A 24,729-nucleotide genomic window follows, 5' to 3' on the forward strand; every position below is an offset into this window, starting at 1 on the left:
GGAGGGGAACACTCCAGGCCCTGATCAACAGAAATGCTAGGAGTACAATTTGCCATGATTACTACATAGGGTGTGAGAAATCTTAAATATTGTCATTACTCTCCAAACATAAATAATTTAGCAGGTGATTCCCAATTTGCCCCTTGCAGCACGAGGGTAGGAATTTGTATGTGTGTGTATGTGCAAGGGACAGCAGTAAATGGGAAGTGAGAGAATTGGTCACAGGATGCTGAGTGGGAATAAGAGGTGTAGGGATGATGGATCCGCACCATGAGTGAAGGGCAACTGGGATATAGGATGCTGAGTGTAGACGTAATAATAAAGGTTGGATAATGTGAAGCAGTTGGGATGCAGAGTACTGAATTTGAGTATCCAGATGAACAGCAGTGGGGCTCATCTCTGGGGAACAGTCATGGTGGAGGGGACTTCTTGTGGAAGCAAGACCAATTCAGAGACCTAGAATCAGGGCAGGAAAACCTAGATGCACAGGGCTTGTGCAAACTGGGTAAACTTCTCAGGAGTGCTCCATAGCACCAAGCCAAGGGAGTAGACTCCCCAGGCCTGGGAGTTGTGTGGACTGTCATGGAAACTGGACTCTTCCCTGAAGCCAAACACCATTTTTGAATGTCTGCTGCACTTGATACATTTCTGTGTATCTATCCACCATGCAGTCCTCCTTCTCCAAACACTAATATAAACACACACACACCACACACAAACACACATGTGCTTACATGTTAAAGGATTCTAGTTAAGGAGAGATGTTGCAGATTCTATCCTGATTTTGAGTTTGCTCACAAAGGGGCAGTGACTTTTTGCAGTTAATAATATAGAGAAAATTCTTTACAATCAATGTTAATGTCGGACTGTGGAATGGATGAAAAGAAAGTACTTGTGCATTTTATTTTGCTCTTTAGTTATGTAAACTTTCAGTTGTAACTAAAGAATTGGGATGGTGACACCTCATTAATATAATTTAATGTTGTTCCTACCTCTTCTCTGCTCTTCTGAGAACTAATAGTCATTGATGTAAAAAAGAAAGGTAGCATATCTTTTTTTTTTTTTTTCCCTAAATGAAATTTCATTTTCCACATTTGGAAGTGTGGTTGGAAGATCTATATTTGGGACTTTTGTATAGGTAGTAGTAGTTAGGCATGTTAGTTATTCTGCAGATCTAGCTCTCTATCAGCAGCCATACTGAGTTTTGATGAATCATAATAATTTGCTCATTATTTTTCCAAAATTAATTTTTACATTTGGTACAATTCAGCAGAGATTCTAGCCTTTCTGAAGTCAGCAGCAAAACTACATTGGCATTAGGAGTGCCAGGTTTTCATTTGGGATTTAACACTGCAAATTCAGGCTTAGTCCTGAAGTATACTATGTAGCTCCTGTTTGTGCAAACTTATTTATTCCCTGGAAGTAAGGAAATAAGTCAATACTTGTCTATATAATTTAAACTCATTTTCAAGAAATTACACACTTGTTTGCACAGAAGTATTTGAGTACTTACATGTTTAGTAAGGACCACACCAGTTATTTACAAAGTAAAACATAAAATTAATTCATTTGAGAAAATACTTCAATTTTTAACATTGTTTGTTGCACATCTTCTGTCAAAAAGTATATAAAGTTTGTCCATTTTAAACTTAGAATACATCCTGGGCCTGGACTGTATTCCAGGCTTTCCTCTGAGAAAAACATAGTACGATCATTCTTTTTCTTATTCAAGAGTTAGCAGAGCAAACTGTACAGCACTCTGAGGGACTCCTTTGATTTATTTCAGTGTTCTCGGGATCACCAGGGAAGGGTCTAAAGGAAGGATAATAGGAAAGGGGAAGAGAACAGCGACAATGCAGAATTTCTTTGGTGTCGATGCAGGGGCTATGATACTGTGTCCGTTAAAAGCAACTAGGCTAAGTTTTTCCAAGTGCCATCAAACTTTGGCAGTTACAGCAATAGAGAATAACGTAGGTTTTTAAACATTAGAAGGAAACGTCTAAAGCAAAGGTGGATTTCTTCCTTTCTTGTTTCATTATTTCCTTTTCCTGTGAGCCATTAGGAGTATCAAATTTAGCACAGGTTTGTCAGTTTTGGAAAAAATGAACAATCCCTTCTTATCTTAAATTCATGTCTGAATACTTTATTTTAATGGCTTAATTTGTGTTTTAAATGTTTTTTATTTAAAAGATAAGATTGTGTTGCTTTAATAGGGAGTGCAGTCTTGACTTTTCTTTGCTCCTTTCTTTTTTCTTTTCTTAGGTCATGGGAATAGAATTCACGGTTATGTTTAGATCACTCGTTCACTTATTTCTTTTTTTTAGTATTTTAAAGCTCTTTTATGGTTTCCCATCCACTGTTTTTTTTGGCAGAGATTTTTTTACTGAAAAAAGCTAAAAGAAAAAATTCCACAGTAGCGAGGTGCCATATAAAACAGGATCCCACACCTATAACCTAAACAGCCAAAAATTATAAATACCTACCATTAGAAAGCTTATTTTTAAAGAAATTTGGAAAAGAAATATTTTATTACAATTTAAAATCTTACAACATGCAATATGTGTTAAAATGGGATTTTACTTACAGGAAAAATAGTAATGGGACAAATGTAATACATATAATATTATTTGGATCTGGCAGCTTTCTACTGGTTGAAAAAGTGTCATTTTGGTTTTCTAGTATGTTTAAGGCAGGCTATAATTTTAAAGTGTGGAATTAGTTCCAGCATTTGCCATTTAATTAATCATTTGGTTTCAAGCATTCTTCCTTGCCCTGAGAAATGTAGATACTATTTATATTAAATTAAGGAATGAAAAATTCTTCTTAAAAAACTAAGGCATTACCAAATGGTTTTTTGTGAGGTTATCAGATATGTTAGGTGGTCACACTGATTTAGTTTATGTAGATGCAATTACAAAAAGTTGCTTTGTGCCATCACTTGTTTCCTGATGAGAAGTGAGTTGTGTCTAGCTATAAGACACTTTTCATACCATATATCCACTTCCTCATAGATATATGTTGGGCTTACATCTGAGGAGGCTTACATGCATTTTTCTGATATTTTTAATCCATTCATTTTCATAGTAGGAAACCAGTGACAGGAAGATTCCAGGTTGCCAGTAGTATTGTCACATAATAATCTGGTATAATTTAGTATCACATATTTAGAATTGTGGTACTGCAAAGCTATCAGTAAAGTATCTGTTGAAGATAAGGAGTAACAAAAGCTTTGTAGTTCATGTATCTTTTCATACAGTACTCCTCAAATGACTTTTCATCAGTGTGGAAAGAATCAGATATCCAATTTAATATTGTTTGCTTGGAAGCTTTGCTTTTGTGAGAGCTGATGTAAAAAGCATTTAAAATACACTATTCATTTTTTAAAACTCAAAATCTGTAAGACATGAAATATGAGGGATATGTTTTATTAACTGTATTGTTTTCAGGCATGCACACCATTAAAAAATAACTCATTTTTCCTCCACTTCTTTCAAGAAAATGTGCTTTTCTAAATAATCTACAGTTTATTACATGAATAAGTCTTTGATTCATCTTGATTAGTACATGGAGTATGTTTAATCTTGAGTGAGAAAAGTGTAAGAATATCTTAAAAAGGCAGAGTTTCTTTTGTGAGGGAAGACTAAGGAAAACAAATGCTTGAATAAAGTAATGATCTGACATTTGCTATAATAAAGAAGTATTTTCTTCTTTTGAAAGAAAATTCTAAGTATATTAAAGTTACATTACGCAGAGAACTGGATTTTGCTATATTTTTAAGGATAGACTTGTGATTAGTCTTTTCAAATATGCTGATTACAGTGTTGAGTAATTCAGGTTCACTTATGCTTCAGATTGTGAAGTCGCACTTGTCAGATTGCTGAAGTTTTCAAGATTTGGATGGTTTTAAAATGTCAGTTATTCTGTTAATTCCACCTATTGAGTCCGTTGAGGTAAGTTTAAAGTTGCAATAACAGGTGGTGATCAGCATGATCACAAGTCTATCAATTTATGCTGCAAATTATGTTTTTACAGATACACACAAAAAGAAACACCGTATAAATCTTAGCCCCAATTCTATATTCATATAGAACTGGAAAGCTTGCAACTCAAATACTCAAAAGTTAAGAAATCCAAAAAAAGGGTGCTTGTACAACATCAGTTTAACCCCTTTGTTGTTACACTTTTTGTACGAACTGTATACCTAATGAAGTCAAAAACACAGTCTAAGCCAATTTCTGCTTAGCTATATAAAATCAGAAAATAACTGCTGATCAATACAAATTATTTATATATTTTAGATGGCAGATCACAAAGAAGTAATGAGGGGCATTGAGCGGCATCCTGGAGTCCAATATCCTGTTCTCACGCCTAATCTTCAAGGTTTTCATTCTGCTGTAAGTGCTTTCATAGAAGATGTCCACAATTACCTCTTTCATGTTTCAGACACTTTCAGTTCAGTACCATAAATTAGCTATTTAATGTCATATAACCTGTCCTGTTAGAACTAAGCTATAGTTTTTTAAATTAAAAACTCTCAGTTTTTGTTGTGAAAAATGGGCAAATTCACAGAGTGATGTTAAGCTCTATATATTCCTATTTTAATGGAAGTATTGATCAAACAGTCTTTGCAAGTTCCTATAAATGATGCTTGTGTATAAAGAGAAAGACAGTTCCTTCTCCTTCTTTGACTTGTTGGCCCTAGAAAAGTTTCTGAAGAGTGTCTTCTTATTGGAAAGTAGTGAAGAAGAATGAGGAAAGAGTCATTTAAATGAAAATGCTTTATAGGAATGTATTAGATTTCTTAAATTCTGCATTTCATTTTGGTAGGATTCGAAAGTTTAAATTGTTTCAGTTCATACAAAATAAATATTCAAAATTATAGACTCGAAGTGTTTGGAATTGTGAAAATGGAGCAGTTCAGTCTTCTTAAAACATACACATTATTAGTCAAATCTTTACACTTTTTTGTTTTCTGAAAATTTTTCATGCTTCTATGCTTTTGTCTTGATATAGGACAAGCCGTATTTGGAAAGCATACTGCTTGATGGACATTTGTGGTGTAGTCTATCATTCAGTTTCTATACTGCATATGAAATCTCTGTTAAAACAGACTCCTTTACAGAGGCGAGTTAACTATCAATAGTCAGATTTATAGTGCCACAACTTTGTCTGCAATGGTAGCTTGTATGAGTTGAATTAAATCTGCTATATCTCTATACTGTATTTAGTGATATAGTGAAAGGAAATCAATGCAAAAATAGTTGTAGGTGATTGCTGAATTCTTTCTCGCTGCTATTTTTTTTTCTTCCCTCTATTTGAAAGCATATTTGTTCCTGTAAGGGTTGCTGAAGCTTAGACATTATCCTGCAGAAGCAGAGAGTACAGGGAAAAGCTCCATTCTTTTTTATAGAACAAGAATATTATTCTCACTGGAGAGTGAGAATTAATTAATTAGCTATTCTCCTAAGCTTAAGTGTTTTCTTCTCCTATCATTTGGCTTTCAGCATTTTAGTTTGCCTCATGTTAGTTGATTTGCTGAGTACTGAGTACAAGCACAGGCTAATTGCCCCTTCAGTGAAGTCACCACATTTACACATTTTCTAGACTGGTATTTGCTCTGAGACTTTTTCTCAGCAGACTCTCACATACACATTTGCCGTATTATCCATATTGACTATGACACCAAGACCAATGGAGCCCTTGATCCTAGAGTTGGCTCTAACAAGAAAATCCCTGTTAGTTATTGTTGCTGCTCTAGGCATATGCAGGCACAGAGCTTTTCTAAGCATGAGAATGACTTCCTGGCATTCATGAGGAACAGGCTTTGTACAGAGGATGGATGTTTCAGAGTTGTTATATCATCTTTTCCTTTTCTGAAAAATGGATATAAGTATCAATTATTGTTATTTTCATAGTTGGTTCGTGTGATTTCCTACATCTTAATACCTTTATCATTTATCACTTTAAAAATATGTTTATCTAATCGCTAAGAAGAGGAAGGAAATACGCCAATGTGAATGAACTAAAAATTTGATTCAATCTGTTTGTATGCAATAGATTTTAAAAAAATTGGAATGAAACTTATATTTTAGGTATGGATGATATGCTTATAATGTACTTTAAAATTCTAGAATGTCGTACAGAATTAAATGCTTAATCTAATCTTTTAATATAGTGTTATGATTCTGTTTTATTGAAATGTATTTTTCAGATTGCAGCAGGGGCTACAGAAGTCTCAGTATTTGGTGCAGCATCTGAATCTTTTAGCAAAATGAACGTTAATTGTTCGATTGAAGAAAGCATAGAAAAATTTGAAGAAGTTGCTAAATCTGCAAGGAGTATGAATATTCCAGTGCGTGGGTAAATATAAAGATTCTTAAGTAATACAGAGTTATGGAGTCACTGTTACAGGGGTTTTTTTGTGCCAGTAGAAAAGTATACTACCAAATTTTTACATTTTAGATGAATTGAAATAATAGTCTTTATTGTCATTTTTTTTTTTAAAAGATGGAATATATTTAGTAATTTTGCTCTGTGTTTTGTAACTACTAATGGTGAATAGTTTTCTCTGGAAATTGAAAAAAAAAAAAGCTGTGGGTATAAACATACCCATTTTATTATACAAATTTATTTTTATCATCACAGATGACAGAATAAAATTTATTTTGTGCTGCTGAGAACTTATAACACTGTTGCCTGCACCTTAAAAAATACCCTGCATACTTTTATTTTATTATAGTATTGATAATATATCACTTCATACACTGTAGAATCAAGGTATAAAAGTGATAGAACAAATTTACTCCTAAGGAAAAAAATATTCTCGATATAAGTTATTCTGAAAACTCCAGGCATTGAAGTGTTTGGAGTCTCTAGTGCATGAAACTCTGGAATTGTCCAGTATTTATCTTTCTCTAGAGTACCTTCTTTTAAACTTGAAATAATCCTGAATGGTACTTGCCCCTGAACAGTCTGTCTTTTTCATTTCCATTTTCTTTTGCATTACACAGAGCTACTTATCTAAGATTATTTGTGAAGGTCCTTGTGAATGCAAAAAGGCTTACATAGGTTCAAGGAGAAACTCAACGATTCCTTGAGGATTACTAGTAATGCAAACTACATCGTGCTCAGAAAATACCTGGACTTGAAAATAGATAGAGGTAGATACCTCAGAGACCAAGTGCTTGAAAACCTGTCTGGGAATAAATACTGGGATCTCTCTTTCCTCCAGAAATAGTGATGAGGTAATGCTACTGCTCGCTTTTTGCACAATAGTGTGGTAGTTCGAGCATTTGCCTTGAGAAAGGGAGATCTGACTTCTAGTTATACCTCAGTCTCAGAGGATCACAGAATAACAGAATGGTTTAGGTTGAGAGGGACCTCTGGAGGTCATCTTGTCCAACCCAAGGATTTTAACACACACACACATGCAACTAAAGATAGCTCATAAATGCTTGCATCCTTTTTCCCTAGCCGGGTTATATGTTTCAGATGGAAAATCACTGAAGAGAAAAGTAAGGACTTTCACTGTATTAAGAAACAATAACTTGCACCGGAGTTTAAATGCTCTGCGTAGCTGCTAATCTGTCAGGTAGAGTCAGGGTTTGCCTTCCTGAGCAACTTCTCTTATAAGAGGTCTGTTGTTTAAAAGGTCTCTGCCACCACTGTTTGCCACATTTTTCTGAAACTAAATTCTGAGCTGAAAACATAACTAGCAATTTGAGTTCTCCAGGAGGATTAAGCTGAGGCATGCCTGAATTTAGGTCCCAGATAGGTGTGCATAAGGGAATAGGCAGTCAATTCAGAAAAGACAGCACGTGTGTAGCAACAAACCTTAGGCACTGGTGAACATTTTTACACTAAACTTTTGTTTTCTGGTTTTCTCAGATGTTTAGGCATATCAGGCAATATTTTCTGTTTTATATTCCTGTATTTCACTAACAAAATTCAACCAAATGGCACAGTAGAGGCAACCAACCATCAAGGGAATCCTCAAAGCCTATGCATTGTATGTTTTTGGATAGCTGTAGGTGTCAACAAATGGACTTTGCAACTGGTCCAGAAGATGTAAACTGCAGGTGGTGAAGAAGCCCCTGTGGTGTACTCTAGATTGATGTCGGAGCTTAAAATGTTAACTTATCTTCTGTGCACTAGTTTTTACATGTTTAAGAAAGTGGCAACCTGCTGCTTTTTTTTCCAGAGGTTGTATGTCTAAGGCATTTGTAATACACCAGTAGCAGTTATTCTGGCACTGATACGCTGATGTGATGGGAATGGCTGTTCCTATGATAGGATTCTCCAACATTCCCATACATTTATTATCTACTATTTGATACACTGTGTGGCAGGGTTTTTTTCTGCACACAGCAGAAAAAAATGAGAAAGCAGCAGGATGGGAAGGCTCGTACAGAGAGGAAGAAGTAGGAATCAGAAATTGGTCAAACAGAAGCAGAGCACAAAAAAAAATTATGATAATTAGGAATAAAAAGAAGGAAAACAAAGCAAGAAGATAGAAAGAGAAGGAGTATCAAGAACGAGGTAATGAAGCCAACAGACAAAACAGCAGTACAGAGATGAAGAGAAATGAGATAATTCAACTCAGAGAAAATACAATCAGATTATGTTTTAAAAGTGCTTACTTTGTGCATCCAGTACAAAGATCTGTAATTTCACTTCAGTATGCAAACCTAGGCAAACTTCACACAGTACATGCAGGCCAATTTTATTGTCTGTTGTGCCAGGTGCAGTATGTTACACAACACTTCAACAGTGGACCGCTGAATATCAGATATCCTACAAAGTGAACAGATTTGAAGTCGTGAATGAAAATGATGTAAGTTCACTCCAGCTATAGCTTTCGTCCTTAGGCTTTTACAGGTCTAAGAAGAGTGAATCATTCAGAAGTAGGAAGCCATCGACAGAATGATTCGATTTGTGGGACTATAACCGAGTAAAGAATCCAATTAGAGAGGAAAAGTATATTGAAGAGAAACTGCATTTATGTCTATGTTACAGCTATCTTCATCACAGGATAGTAGCTTGGGAACTATATTATCCAGTGAAAATTAGAGGTTGAGGCATCAGGAGATAAGATGCTGGACTAATGTTACACTTCAGCAAATCAAAAATTTTAGGAGAGGACTGTCTGGTATTTGTCCAGAGGGATCTAATATAACTCAATAATAAAGTAGCTAATCTGCTAAAAATGTGCTGAGAATCTAAATTGCAGAATATGAAGCCTTATTTCATAACAAAAAATCTAACTGAGGTGATAATTCTGAGTATCTAAAACATCCATTGAACATGGATTTCAGTATATGAAAATATTGAAAAGAAAGTTTTGAGCATGCTAATAAGTTAGAAAGTAAAAGAGAACTGGTTAACACAATCCGTTTGGACTTTGAGTGCACTTCTAAAAAATCCCTCCCAGGGAGATTTTGAGGAGCCAAATAGTAATTAATGAGAATAAAATGTTCCTATGGATCAGAGTCTAGACAAATATGTTTTCAAGAGAATAATTACCAGGTATTGTGATACATTGAGTCTTGTTCCTGCATGTTCATACTCGTTCAGATGCACTCATCATGGGTTGCATAGTTACAGGAATCTGTAGGAAGCATTGAGATGGAATGATTGCTCAGAAATAGTAAAAAAAAAAGGATTGTTTAGTGTCCATCTACCTCAGTACTTTCTTTTAAGCTCCAGTGTACTGTCTTTTGTTGAGTAGAATTCTGAAGACCAGAAAAATAATAGCAGGAGCATGAACATAGAAATGCAGAATTCAGAAGGACTTTTTTTTAATGGTAGATCTCTTAGCAGTTGAACAAAGCTCTAGAAAGTGGACTTAAAACTTTTAACTAGTTAAAAAATGAAAAAATACCCATAAAGAAGAAGCATCAGTTTTGAATGCCAGATCCAGGAAGTAAATACATCTGTTTACAACATTTCAGCTGCTTGTGAGGGGGAAGATTATGGAAGCAGACCGTCATTTCCAACTTAATTCTAGAAGACTAAACCATAATTTTCTCTGGTACTAACACTCAACAAAAGCCTGCACTACTACAGGGAATTCATTAGGACTTGAGTGGAAGTACTTCATTAGTTCCCAAATATTGCAGCACATTTAGAAGACATGTGGAGTTTTACATTGTATTTAATGATATAAAACACAGGGCTTCTTTTCCTCGATGAAGAAAGGTGTGGAAAAGATAATCAGGAAGTAAAACTTAAACAGAGATTTCATAGAAATTTTCAGTGCAATCAAGGTGACTTTTTCCTGGAGATAAAACAATCAAACAAGAATTAGATATCAAAGCCTGCAATTTATGGCTTTGATTTATGATCCCATATTTAGCTGCTACTAAAGAAGCTGCTTTTAGTGACAGATAAAATAAATGGCATTTTTGTATCCCAATTCCATGCAAAATTCTCTAAATGCTGAGACAGTCAAGGCTTTGTGGCAAGTTGTTCTTTATGCCATGTTCTTTATGCTTTATATCCTGATCTGTAACTATCACATAGAGAAGTCAAGCAGGGGCAGAAACTGACAGTTTCAGAAATTGAAATTTGGGAGTTTCTGTTGAATGACCTCAAACCCAGCATTTTGGAAACAAAAGGATGGGATGTTACATAAATCATCAGTTGACATTCAGTATTTAGAATTGGTGCTCATGGTTTGACTGGTTCTTTTTTAATTTCAAGGAGAAGATTAGTTTCAGGTTTTATTTTGTTGTGTGGCTTCTATTTACTGAAAATAATTATACATTGTTTACAACTATTGTTGTAACATGAGGCAAATCTGAGCATGACCACGCAACAAGTCTGAGCTTGTCATCCTAAATCTGCTTGTAATTACTAGAGGGAAACAGGCAGCCTTCAGGCTATGATTTATCATATCTGCTTTTTAAAGTACCTGCCTTAGGATAAGATGAACCACTCTCTGGATGATCCATCCTTTTGGCTGCAAAGGAGCTTGGGTCCTATCCTATGTTAGTCATCCTATAGATGGCCTGTCTAAGGCATAGGCTGTAGAGGATTATCTTTGATATCAGAAGTTAGAACAGATGAATCCCATCCTACCTGTACATAGGCTAAGGATTATCACCTTGTAATTTATGTAAATTACAATAGATATAAGAAACATATTAATAGGCTTTGTGCTGCAAGGTAACACAAAATGAAGCTGTGGACTATATGGACAAAGATTTGTACTCTGTGCACTGAGAATCAACGTTTTGTTTTTAATCACCCTTTTAGAGATTGGCTACTTTTAAAGAACCGTGGCCAAAACCTGCAGCTTTTGCTCAAGCAAGCTCTCAGGACTACACATTTTGGCTTCTAATATAAATTTTGTAGGCTAAATATTTTGCTTGAATTACTTAGGTAATAAAAATATTAATATGCATAAATTGTATTTATATTAATTTCAATACAGAGGTTGTTTCCTTTCTAAAGCACTATTATTGTTTAAAGTGTTATTTATTTGCAGGAAATGGATAATTTAGTGCCTTGCCCTAACTCCTTATTTGTGCAGTTGAAAAATACTTCCAAAAATAATTTTAAGGGGTTCAAATTTTATTTCCTATTTTTACTGGCAATTTAGAATTTATGTAGTGAGCATAAATCATTGGCAATCCTTGAATCTTATGAAAAATGCACTCAAACAGTTGAAACTAAACTTTAAGCTTTTGCATGTCTTACTGTTGCTACAGCTGCACTAACATTGACTCGATCATCATCCAGAAAATTTATGTTGTCATCTGTCACATTTAAAATCTGTAGCACAGTACACAGTTTTCTTAACTGTTTACTAAATTAGTTCAAATGTTTATGAAGAATTGAAATCTTGCGTATGGTCTTAGAAGTTAGACTATTTATTAACGTCATAAAGGGGTTTTTATTTTTATTTTTTTGTACACGCATAAAAACTTTACAATAACATCTGGGGGACATTCTGTGAAGACACTGAGCCAAATCAGTTATAAACTGTGTGGTCAGCTAATTACTACTATGCATATTTCGCATGTGAAATGACACAAAATACTGCTGGTTTTAGAATTGCATCTTTTAATACATATTTCAGGTACTATTAAAAATATCACATCTTTTTCAGTGATTAAAAATAAAGCCTAACAGCCAGGATTGATGAAAAACTGTGGCAAATGGTAATTGCAAGTAGTCACTTGGATTGTGTTTTAACTTAAATGTATTTTTAATGTACATATGAAGAAAATAAGTAAATTCTGATTAAGCTAGATTCTTCCAAGTTAATGTATTCCAAAATTTAAAAAGACACAGAAATAAATTGCAATTAGTACAGTAGAACAGTAAGGAAGTGAGGACTTGCATTACCCCCTTTTCCCCAAATGGTACTTCACTACCTACTTTGTGTCCTGTGACAGTGAAATAAAGTCAGACTATATCCCTCTGAAACATTCAGTTCTGTGTAGGACTCTCTTACTGCTAATAAAAATTAACTGGGAATATAAGAGCTGAAAGGTTGTAATTTTTTTTTTCTCTACTAAAAAACACTTCTCCATGACCAGCAATTAAAAGCAATATTTATGTCCCAGTCCTGAAAAATTTTCATGTGAATAGCCCTTTTGAGGCCATTTGGACTATTTGCATGTGCAAATGTGAATGTGTATGCAAATGTTTAGAGGTTCAGTGTTAGAAAAACAGATGCAAATGTTTGCTGTAAAATAACTCTAGAAGCGTTTCCTTACAAAGCTGCTGCTTCATAAATTAAAGCATATGTAATCACACATTAATTCTAAACTGGTGTATGTAATTCCTTTGTTTATAGTCCTATGTCTTTTAAGAATGAGCAGTATGGTGAAGTTCATAATACATAAAAGCATATTGAAATGTATCAATATTTGGCTTTCATCTGTGTTTGCATAGAATTCAAATACTGGTTTGATATACTTGAAATATAGCAATATTTTTTGCTGTGACAAATAGATACCAAACAAATGATTGTATGCATTATTATTATTATTATCTTTTATATTATGTTATAATAAATATTATAGCTTACAACATATATAATTCCTTGTTGATTATAGGAAATAGTTATTGTTTTACTTTGATGCTAATACACAAGGTAAAACACAAAATAGTGGAAACTTAAAGAGAAAGAATTGATTTTAGTTATCTTTATCCTGTGCCAGTGATATTTGGATTTATTTAGGGAAAAAAAATACATGTGGAAGAACACATCAGTTTTATTTTAATATACTTTATAACAAGTAATTCCAGAAACTAATAATGAAGTTTGTTTTGTTTATAAAGAAACATCCTGATTATCTGAAACTTCTGATTATCAAGACAATCTGATCTTTATAATTCAGTTCAATAGTGCTCTTTTTTCCTTTTATTACAGTTCATCTTAAATACCTTAATTCAATTTGGATGGCGTTACAATACTGTACTTTATATACCTAATTAGAAGTACCATGAGATAAACTCCAACAATTCAGTTTTGCAAAAATCAACACAGTTTAAAGCTGCATATGTTTTACGAATACAGACAGAAACTTTGAACTCATATTTTCTGGTATTCTGGAATACTTAGGGCTGGAGTACACATTGCTTTATACCCTCATTTTTGGACTACACTGTGTAGTTTAGCATAGTCACAATTATATTGATAATAGAATGATTTATACCATTATCACTTCTTTAGATAGTAAAACCAATTTAACACCTTCGTGTCACTGTAAGTGAGCCTATATTTGAGATTATGGGAACAACAAAATGTAGATGAACATTTAATAGACTTGGAAGCAACACATTTTGGTAAGTGAATGGTAAACAAATCTACAGGGTTACACCTTATTAAGCCAGCTGGTCACAGTCTCTTGGAGAAGTCTGAGAAGCTGGAGGTTGCTGGGATGTGGGGACTTGGTGCATTTCTCTGTACTGGGACAGGTTAAGAAAAGAGTGTGGGAGCCATTGTACTAACTCTCATGCTGGATGATTGCACTATGTCAGAGGAGAGACTTTCCTTAGGAATAACTTTATATCAACTTTTACCCATTTTTTTGTGCCTGCAGATAGAAAATATTATTAATAGGCCAGAAGAGCTGCCTTTTTTTTTTTTTTTTTTTTTTTTTTTTAAAAAGAGGGATACATATGGGAAGTAAAAATGATCCCTGTTTCTTCTTACAGGGTAGCGTAAAATCACACTTGAAATGTTAGTATGAAATGATAAGGTAACAATACAGTGTGTTTGCTAGTATGTTACTCATTGCTCCATGGATAATTTGATATAGTTGTTAAAAGTTAAGTGGTTAAGTGGCCCTTCATTATAGTAACAGTTTTGTTCTGGTTTTGGAGAACGTAGTTCACAACGGTGTTTTCTGGGCATTCTAAAAATAATAACGTATTATTACTGTAGGATTCACTTTGAATAGCATATATATTACTCGCAACTGGGCACTAAATACATGGAGAGGTTGTTTCTTTTTTTTTTTTTAAATCAAATGTGGAAAAAAAATCCTGGCCTTATTTACACATTTTGGGCTTGGCTTGGAGATTCTGTTTCTGGAAGAATCTCCTTTCCCTCTTCTCTTCTTTGTATTTCCTCTCTCCTTACAGTAAATATTGCCTGTTTTTAACAAATGGCTTCTTTTGCGAAGTGACAGAATATATCAAGCTCAATACTATGAATTCACCAAATGATAGGCATATACATTTTAGCACGAACATCCAATAAAAATAAATACATCTGCAGTGAACATGGTAAATTATATGCGAACTTACACTATAATAATAAACAGGAAACAGCAGCATCTGAGTCTGCAACTGGCTTCTCAGGAGGCTCCGTGCTTCCAGCTGTGGTAGCAGCTGTGGATCTGGCTCTGGAACTCTTGCTGAAACAAGCTGACAAAGGGTTGATTACAACATGGAGTTCAGTTTCTACTTGGATTCATTTTCCTTTTAACACACTTTGGTTATGAAAAGTTTGCTCATTTACCTTGTTCGTGGTTTTATATCCTGCACTTCACAGTCATTGGGCTGGTGTGGTGATTATCACCTAGTGACCTTGATTGTGGGGACCTTATACTGTCTATACCATTTGTGGAACATTGCAATTTGGTTTTGGCTTACTGGAAGAAATTGAAAACTCTCTTCCTCTTCCTTTTCCCTCCCCATCCCCAGAGGCTGTTCAGCATTTTTGTCCAAAATATTACACAGTAAAGTTGTTGGGGTTTATTTTTTAAATTGTTTTTATATGCATAGAAAACAATTTAGGAGAAGACCAAATGATACTCACCTGCAGTGAAATCTGTAGAACAGGCAAAAGACTGGGTAAACTCTGCCAGGTGAAACAAGTAGAGAACTTCTTTTTATCACTTTTTATTAAAGGGAGGAATTCTGATTTCACAGAACATGAGTGGGCAAAACAGCATTTACCCATGTGTTCCTAAAGCAGCTGTATAGATACGTTCACTTACTGCAAGTCCTTCTTTCCACCTCTGGTTGCATGGGCTCTTTTCTTGATTGCATGCTAAAGACATAGTTAAGCTACTAAAACGTCTGGCCTTGATTCAGCAAAGATTTAAGCACATACTTAGAATTAAACACTTCCATTGCAGAGTCTGCTTTGTGAACTCCCAGATATTTGCTTCTGCTCTCATACTGTGGAGTGTCTCTGGTGAATATCCTGAGACCAAGGCAGTCTTTTTCATTATAAAGTCTTTTTTTCTTTCAGTCCCGCCATCTTTTTAGAAAACAGCTGTATTCTCCAACTTAATTGAATCCCCAAATTAAATCCCAGTTGCCTCTGTAACTCATTGCTCAAACTCTTCCCTCTTTTTCCCTGTGCTGCTTTTCTTCACATAGAATCTTGCTTTTTCTCCTAAGGAACAATAGATACAGTATGCTCTTCCTTCTGTCACTCTGTTCTCCCTCCCCTCCCCTAATCCTTTCTCTTTCTCCTCCACTGTCAGAGCAGCAGGAGTTTCTTGTCTACTTTCCATCTGTACCCCTTCCACTTGCCCCAGTGACCCCATGTTCTGTTCTTCCTCTTATTTCTCCCCTCCCTTATTCTCTTTCTTAACCTCTAACTGTCCTCTGGCTCTTTTCCACTGCAATATAAGCAAGCATTAGCCTCTTAAAAATTGCACCTTTGACCCTACTTGGTTCTTCATATCATATCTCATCGCCTATCTCTTCTTCATTCCTAAGCTCATTGAAGGCGCTGTTTATAATTACTGTCTGGAGACCCTCTTCTGTGATTCCCTCCTATAACTCCTACACTTTGGCTTCTGTTCCTTGCTTGCAACAGCAACAGCTCTCACCAAACTCCCTGATGACAAGATCTCAGAAACAGTAGTCTACCCTCGTTCTTCTTGACTTGTCAGTAGTGTTCGCAGCAGTTGACCAGACTCTTCTTTAAACTTGTGTCTTTTGTTGCTTTCTGTGGTTCTGTCTTGTTAATATTCTTCTTTCTAAGCAGTTCTTCAGCATGTTCTTCAAAGTTGTCTCTCATTTTGCATGGATGTGGGTGGAGGTCTTGCGGCTCTGCTTTGGCTGGATTCTCTTGTGCCTTTAATGCCTTATGGGTTATTTCATACACAAAAAAGAACATGTAACAGCCAAACGTATCTGTAGATAACAGATCTACCTTCCTGTTGAAACCTATTTCCTCTCACTTAAGCTTATTAATTTGGAACCACACATATGCAATTACAAAGCATCCCACCCGGCACTGCCTTAAGTCTAGATGTCTTGGCAAATGCTCAGACCAGCACATGATTGTCTTCCCTCTTTCACATAGACATGCGTATTTTCTCCTTTCATATGCTAGGCTCTCTATACCCCTGCTAGCTGTACTCAGCCTTTGCCTGCATCTGTTCCAGCTTGCATTACTTTTTCTACAAATGACTCGAATTGTATCTCTTATTTCCAATAAGAATATAGCAAGACCTTGTCAAATGGGATTCATATTTTGTCCTCTATTAAAAATGCTTATCCTGATATGTGTTTGGAGTGCATTTTACTCTTTTACAGCCTCATTTTAAGCATTTCACTTTCTTTGTCATTGCCATCAAGTGAGTCCCATTTCTATTGCTCTTGTCCTTTCTCCATGGAATCCCAGTGTTATTATTGACAGTACCAGGCAATTTAATGTTATCACCACATCTCTACTCCTTATGCTGACTCATTAAATGAAAATATTAGATAAAATTCTGCCAAGCTCATCCTTGATAAACTCTGCTGAAAAACAGTTCTTTCATGCTCCACAGGACTTTGTGCTCTCTCTGGTAGGAAGTTCTTTACCTGTCAAATTCTTTCAGTAATCCCTATTTTCTCCAGTTTAATACTGAATATCAGATGCCCAGATAGATTATATCTATCATATTTTCCTTGTTTAAAATGTCAGTCTAGTTGCAATGGTGTAAGCATGCAGAGTTCATAATCTCAAACAGATTTGTACATTGTAGTAGGCAGATTCCTCAGGTCACCACATACTTTCATACCCAGCAGGCCCAGCTGAATTATGTGAGCTCAGGCGAGTTTCTGCTCGCTGGTGTGAACCACAGGGAGTATTCCCTTGTTCTCCAGATACATTTTGGCCTGCTTTTACTTTTGTTTGCCCTACTCCATTCCAGATGTCATTCATGCCACATTATCACTACCAAATGCATGTCTTTTTGATCTAACATATGTAGCCGTTAGAAACATGTAAAGATACGTGTAATTAAAGGGAACGTGCACATACATACTGTATGTTTTGCATTTACCTTGTATTTAGTACTGTCCCTGCTCACTTCATAAGTGCTGTGGCTGATGCTGCAAAATAGTTTCAGTAAAAGTCTGTGTATTCACTAGCTCTAGGCACTGTAGTATTATGTAAAAAGCAATCCATTGGGTCTGAAATTTTTCATGCTTGGTTTCATTTGAAAAACTGTGTATGCATAAAAAAATTAAAGAAATTATCCTGAGTTGTTTTTGAGTTGTGTGTCACTGAAAAGCAGGGCAGTGTTTAACTGTTAACAGTAGCTACTTTTTTTAACTTTAATGTAGATAAGAAAATATAGAATTTTGAAACTTGAAACAGTGACATCTAAATTGGGGGCGATATTTAATGAAGTCTATGGCCAAGTTTCAAAAACCTGGTTTTCATAATGACATACAGATAATTGAAGTCATGCTTAGTAGGCATCGGGACTAAAATTATGAGCAGGATGTAATGGACCCAACCACTTTTGTGGAAACAAAATTAATTTCCATTTCTTTGTCAGGGCTAATCAGTTCTTTTTAGGTTCAAAGTTTGCTTCATTCTTACTGCTACTTCCAGTGTGCCAACACCATACCTTCATATAAGGGATGGAATATGTTCGACGCATTAAAATGTTGACATTTTTTTCACAATTTGTTTTTGCCTGTTACTCATCCTAATATCACATTCTATCAATCAGTTTCTCCTTCAACTGCAAAGAAACAATACATCCTTTACCCTACGGACCTTGACTACATACAAACTGGCATCTGTTCAATCCCGTTTGCATTATACAGTGTATAATTTTACATTATATCCTTCAGTGCTGAAGGAAAGGGAATGATGGGGGATCGATGAAGGCTCTTGTTCTTCTGTTAAGCAGCTGAGCAGCCTCCCACTGGGACTAGGGCTCTGCCTGCCTCTGAATCTGTTGTAAATCCTTCTACAGCCACACTTATTTTGATTTTGAATGGCTGTTTCTGGTTAGTTTAATCCTATTCCTAATCAATTTAAGATAAACAATTAGAAGTTTAATTGGAATTTCATGGCTCTTAATTGTCATTAAAAAAAGGAAATTTAAACCAAATTCTATGCTAACACAGCATTAAGACTGAACAATGGTAGCTTGGTTGTGGCTTTCAATTTTTGTGCTTTGTGAAGCTGATAGCTGCTGAGAGACACAGTCTGGCTTCTCAGTTTCTTCTTGTCCCAAGGCATACCTAAACTACAGCTTGCGATGGAGCTATAATTCTTCTGGGGCACTGGGACAGAAATGCCAATGCAGAGATAGAGGATGAAAGCTACCCCATTCACCACAACTCTAATGACTTACGAGATGGTGGGGTTGTTACAAGTTGCTTGTGTCCATGTGTTGCTCTCTATGATCCAGGTAGCTGGCACAAGGAAGAAAATTATATCTTCCTCTGAATACATTGTGTGGGCCAGGCAAAGCAAAACTTGAGCTGGCTCTTACAACTTCGGAAGGAAATACCAAGAAAAATTGAAGTCTCCTGCAGCAGCATTAGCTTGGCTGGGTTGCCAGTCCTTTACAACTTGTGACATACATTGAGCATAAATAAAGCTATAAATCTCTGTTCTGTGATTTAAAAAGAAAACTGATAAACCTGCTATTTTCATCTGATGTCTTTTTAACTTTTCATTCAAATATTTATTCTGCATTGACTGGCTTAAATATTCAAAATTATATTTAATCTTTTTTTTAAATGTAACATGGATGGATGCAGATACACATATATAAAACAGAAGTATCTTTGTGTGTTCTTTTTATTGTAGGTATGTGTCATGTGCATTGGGATGCCCATATGAAGGAAACATCATACCAGCTAAAGTGGCAGAAGTAAGAGTGAACTTCTGGCTTGTCTTTTTAATTAATCAAAAATACATTTTAAAATGTCTGTAAGTAATGTTCTCTGCTTAATCCTAAAAAGATCTTTAACGGATAAAATTTAAGGAAAACAAACACAAAACGTAGCTAATACTAAAACTGGTGCATAACCTCACTCAACCGTATGCAGTCAAATCTAAGGAAAACAGTATGTTTTGATTGTTATCAGTCATGAGGAAAAATATTATGTGCTATTTCCTCCAACAAGAAGGTAAGAAAATACTGAAGGAAATAGACTCAAGCACGTATGTCAGTGGACCGTGTTGTACGAGATGATTTCCAGCACAACCTCTTGCAAAGGGTATCTGCTTTTAAGTCCATTTTATGTTGGCATACACATACTGTGCTGTCAGCTGGTAGAGCCACTGCTACAACATTGTGCTTCTGGCGAGTGTCATGTGATTGACACATGAACCAAAACTCATCCCCAACATGATTTCCTACTACTTAACTTGCTCTACTGCTCTGGTGGAATAAGCTGCATCTTCCCTCCCCGCCCCCTTTTCCCATTTAGGATAAAAGAGGAGAAAGACTATGTCTTAGTCCAGCCTTTTTTTCCAGCAGAGAAAGAGATGAGTGAAACACAAGCGTTAAATTTTGCAGGAAGGCAAAGAAGACATGAAAGCTGAAAAGGACAGTAGAGAAGAAAGTGGAGAGAATTCAAGAGGGACAAGGCAGAACACGCTGGCCTTCCTCCTGGAGAAAGACTTGTCTTCTCTGTTACACTTAATCACCTACTTTTGGTGATCTAGCAGAATCTCCAAACCACTTTTGTTTTCTTTGTAGCACTAGCAGCTAGTCAACGTTTGTCTGATATATTGTGTTCTGCGTGTGTGGCTTTCAGGTCCTGTTCTCCTGCATCTTCTTCCAGTATACATTCCAGATGGAACTTGAGATAATACTTCTCCAACAGCAGCCTCGTATACTCAGTCTTTGAAAAAAATAGCTAAATTGGAAAGTACTCAGTATTTCTAAATTAATTGGGTTTAATATGAAGTGAAAGTTAGAAGTGACACAGCTTTAGTTAGAGCGGTGATGACAGATTCAGCTGTGCTGTTGGTAAATAGCTTACTGCAATATCGTGTTCCCCAACAGACTTCTTTCCGTGTGTTGCTTGTTTTTTAACTACTCTCCTTGCACAGAATTCCTTTTAAGTTTGCCAGTGGGAGTGCTACTTAATGTTGCAAACCTGCAAACTTTTACTCACACACGTATTTTATTTTCTGTCTTCACCCTAATAAGTGTCTTCTTGTGTACCTGTATACCATTGTGTATGCGTTTAAGAATAAAAGCTGCCTCATGAAAGTTATTGAGGCCCTGATTCAGCAAGCACTGATGTTTATATAGAAGCATCTGATTAGCTGTTAATGGATTTTACACAAACACATGCACTCATCCTTTGCTGAATCAGAATTATCAAAATCACTGGCTATGTTGCTAAACCCTTTCAGAGGGCTGCCTCTCTGGTTATCATCTTTCTCGGGATGGGAGTGTGTGACTCCCTTGACTGTGCATTGCAATCAGCAGCTGTGATTGAAAGGTTTAAACTGTTTCTTCTGCAGTCAATGACAGTGACCAATTTTTTTTTTTTTTTTTTAAGCAAAAGATTTTTTAACTGAAGCAAAACCAATTAGGAGAGGTGGCTCATTAACCAGACTACATGCATTTCTGGCTTACTAGGTACATAACTGTTTTACACGTAGTTATCTAGTGAGCGCGAACTTCAGATGCTTTCAGACTTCTAGAATCCATCTGGTACATCCATATGGTTCTTTATTTAAAAAAAAACACATTTCTCATCTATTAGAACAAACAGCATAGTCCTTTTTTATCACTGCTTTTTCTTGAAATGGAGTCACTGTTTGACCATTTTTCATCCTGTGGTTTGTGAATTTCAACCTTAGGCAAATAAGGCCTGAAAGTTGTTGGAAGCACTGTATAACATCCTTGAAGCCAGTTGTGTTATCCATTGTCTTCCAGTCATATACTTGGCTGTTTTTATCTTTCTGCCTGCTTCTTTCTCTCCTTAGCTTCCTTTTAACCTAGAACAGTGAATTCATATAAGTATTATCCAGCATACAGGCTGATCAGGCTACAGAAAATGTGCCTATTCTTATTTTAATGCTGTTGGATTATTACAAAGTTCCCCTTACAGCACAAGGACTGCAGTGTGGTTTTATGTTGTTATTTTCTCAAAATCATCTGTAAATCGATTATGACCTTTTGTATTCAGTTTAAGAGTATAGTTTTAGATATTATTTCCAGCAGTAGGATTGTTCACATGCCTAAGGGGTTGCAGTGCTGGGTCACCAACTCCCATTTTGATCAATGCTTGGTGTCAGGGCAGTGTTCCCAAGGGGAGTAGCACAAGACTCATGCATAGTAAAACTGCTCAGTGGTGCAGAACACAACCCTGTTCAATCAACAAAGCTGCAAGCTCGTAATCACATCCTGATTACACTGACAAAACAGTGTGTTCTCTTCTCCCCCACCCTCCTCCCAAAAATCCACATTGAAAACTTACAAAACTATAACTAATGGGCTGCCTCCTACTATGGTAGGATAGAAAATTCAGTATGAAAAACTCCCATTCAGCTTCCAAGCATGCACATTCTTCTTGAAATTAAATATAGATCTCTTTTTTAAGGGTCAGTTTAAGGTTAGATCATGACAAGTCAGTGATGATGCTCAGCTTGTTAGCAGAGTTTCCCCCTCTCTTCTTTCATCTTTCAGGACTTTATTTCCAGAAAGCTGAAAGACCTAAGGACTGAGCATGGGAAAGAAGTGAATGCAATATGATTTCTAGCAGTTTATATAGTCTCTTTGTCATCACTAAAGTGCTCATCTAGAAAAACTTTGAATCATGAATTAAAAAGAAAATGAGAAAAAAATGCAGTCTGCTTCCTTTACCCTGATCTTAAACAAAAACTGAGGTTTGGGGATTAACTAGAGGTAATCCACCACTAACTGCAGAGGATCCTTTTTTTTCTTACAACAGTAGTCCAGTTAAAACACCTGCCATGTGTTGAAGATATAAAAATTTGCTGTGAGATAGAATCCCTTTTTGCAATCTGGTGAATGTCCCTTTCTTAAAGTGTATATTGAATTTATGTTGATATGAACCAGGGGCTCTTTGACTTTAAAACACAGAGAGTTTTACTACATTTGCAATAGTTGTAGCACTTCCAAGCTTTAAGCAGGATGATTCAGACTACTTGAAGTTCTTTTTCAGCTGTTCTTTGAATTAAGTGAACAGCAATATTAATCCAGCACTTCCGAGACTGCTGGTGCAGCACTTTGTCAGCTTCCTCAGCCATACTCACAGCAATCCCACTGATGAAGTCCTGGAATTGCTTTAACAGCAGAGTGCAGTGCAACTGAAGATGTCTTGGAAAAGGGTCGTATTTTTTCATTTCTAAACAGTTAATTTCCAGTTTGGGATTCTGTTCCAGTGGAGTGGCCTTTCGGGATTGCTGATACACAGTGGGGGATGCTAAAGGGGACAAACATACTCAGCAACTGAAAATAAGGTGAAACCCTTTCCAAATAAATTCAACAAAACTAAGATGGAAAGATCGTACATTCAATTTCTAAAGCAATATTTTTGGTGCAAACATAATTTTGTGTTTCTGAGTGTATGTCTCTGTCCATACAAACGTTATGGAGCCAGATCTCAAATCTCTTACTCATACAAAGAACTCCTCAAAGATGTAATTCCAGAAACATTTAGGACTCTACTTACATAAGTAAGAACTATTTGTATAGGGTTTTGTTTGGCATTAAGAAAAATTTTAAAACCTAAAGACTAGAATGTTAATTAAGTTACAGTTTTGCTTTGTTAGTATTTTATGTAATTTCATGAAAAGCAAGCAAATATAATATTAACTACATGTTAAAACTTCAGTTTTCATTGATGTTTTCAGTGCCAAGAGAAAACAAAATCAGGCTTCTTGTTAATTATTTATTGTCTTAGTTCAGCCATGTGCTTAGCTCCGTGTAATAAGCAAACAAAAGGGCAGGTCTTTACCCTGCACAACTTGTAAGCTGAAAAGTACACAGAGAAAACCAAACAGCTGGGAAATCCCCAGAGAGAGGAAAATGTTGGGAAAGGACTTGACAGAAACTTGATTCATAGTGTAAAATCTTGCTTATTTGGATTCTGTGGGAGAGTCAAAAAGCAAGTTTTTGATGGATTTGGCTTGGTTGGTTATTCCATGTACAGAAGCAGAACTATAAGTTTAAAATAAGAGGATCTGTGGGACGTTCTTCTTGGGTGACAATTTTCAAGAATGAATAGAGGGTTTCTGATACATAGGTCCACCTTGGTGGGTCAAAACCTGAAACCTGTGCAGAAGTGTGTCCTTTTTTAATGTATGTTTTTGACCCTGTTTTATATTCTTTCATCTTGACCTTTTCATGTTTCTCTGTTTCTAATCAGGTATCTAAGCGGCTGTACAGTATGGGATGTTATGAAATCTCTCTGGGGGACACAATTGGTGTGGGGACTCCTGGAAGCATGAAAAGAATGTTGGAAGCTGTTATGAAAGAAATTCCTCTGAGCGCTCTTGCTGTTCACTGTCATGACACGTATGGCCAGGCGTTAGCCAATATCCTCACAGCCATACAGGTAACTCAGGTTCTCATTTTATAGGTATGATAGTAGTAGTCTTAGTTTAATTCAAATGCACAATTTTAAGAAATTCCAGCCTTAAAGAAATTACTAGAAAGGGAAAGAGGCACTCACTAAACTTTCAGAAAGTATTGCTCACACATCAGATGATTGTCTACAGGTATTTCTGCTGTTGCTTTTGCAAGAAAATGTCAATTCTTATCTACTATTACCTTCAATTCCATACAAAATCACTAAGAAACAGTGGTGATTATTATATTGCATTGATTTTGGATAAATGAGGGAGATAAAATATTTTTTTCTGATGTCTCAGATTCCACTTTTCTTAGGAACATCTGTATGTTCATTGTTCACTAAACTAAAATTTCTATTTTACAGAGGTGTCTAAATACAAAATAGAATAATGCATAATTACATCTTGATTTCAGATGGATAAATCTAAATTATTGGTAATTATGTACA

At 35.7% G+C, this 24,729-nt stretch overlaps 1 protein-coding gene across 1 annotated transcript in view; it reads left to right on the forward strand.

The window, feature by feature from the left end:
• Window positions 1–24,729, forward strand: part of HMGCLL1 (3-hydroxymethyl-3-methylglutaryl-CoA lyase like 1) — an 82,035-nt gene that overhangs the window by 25,395 nt on the left and 31,911 nt on the right. Inside the window, exons 4-7 of the mRNA XM_050894225.1 lie at window positions 4,299–4,394; window positions 6,212–6,360; window positions 19,526–19,589; window positions 24,076–24,264. Of these exons, the coding sequence (XP_050750182.1) occupies window positions 4,299–4,394; window positions 6,212–6,360; window positions 19,526–19,589; window positions 24,076–24,264 (498 nt within the window). The remainder of the gene's footprint in view (window positions 1–4,298; window positions 4,395–6,211; window positions 6,361–19,525; window positions 19,590–24,075; window positions 24,265–24,729) is intronic.

Source organism: Gymnogyps californianus, chromosome 3 (assembly GCF_018139145.2).
Source record: "Gymnogyps californianus isolate 813 chromosome 3, ASM1813914v2, whole genome shotgun sequence".
Taxonomy (NCBI): Eukaryota; Metazoa; Chordata; class Aves; order Accipitriformes; family Cathartidae; genus Gymnogyps; species Gymnogyps californianus.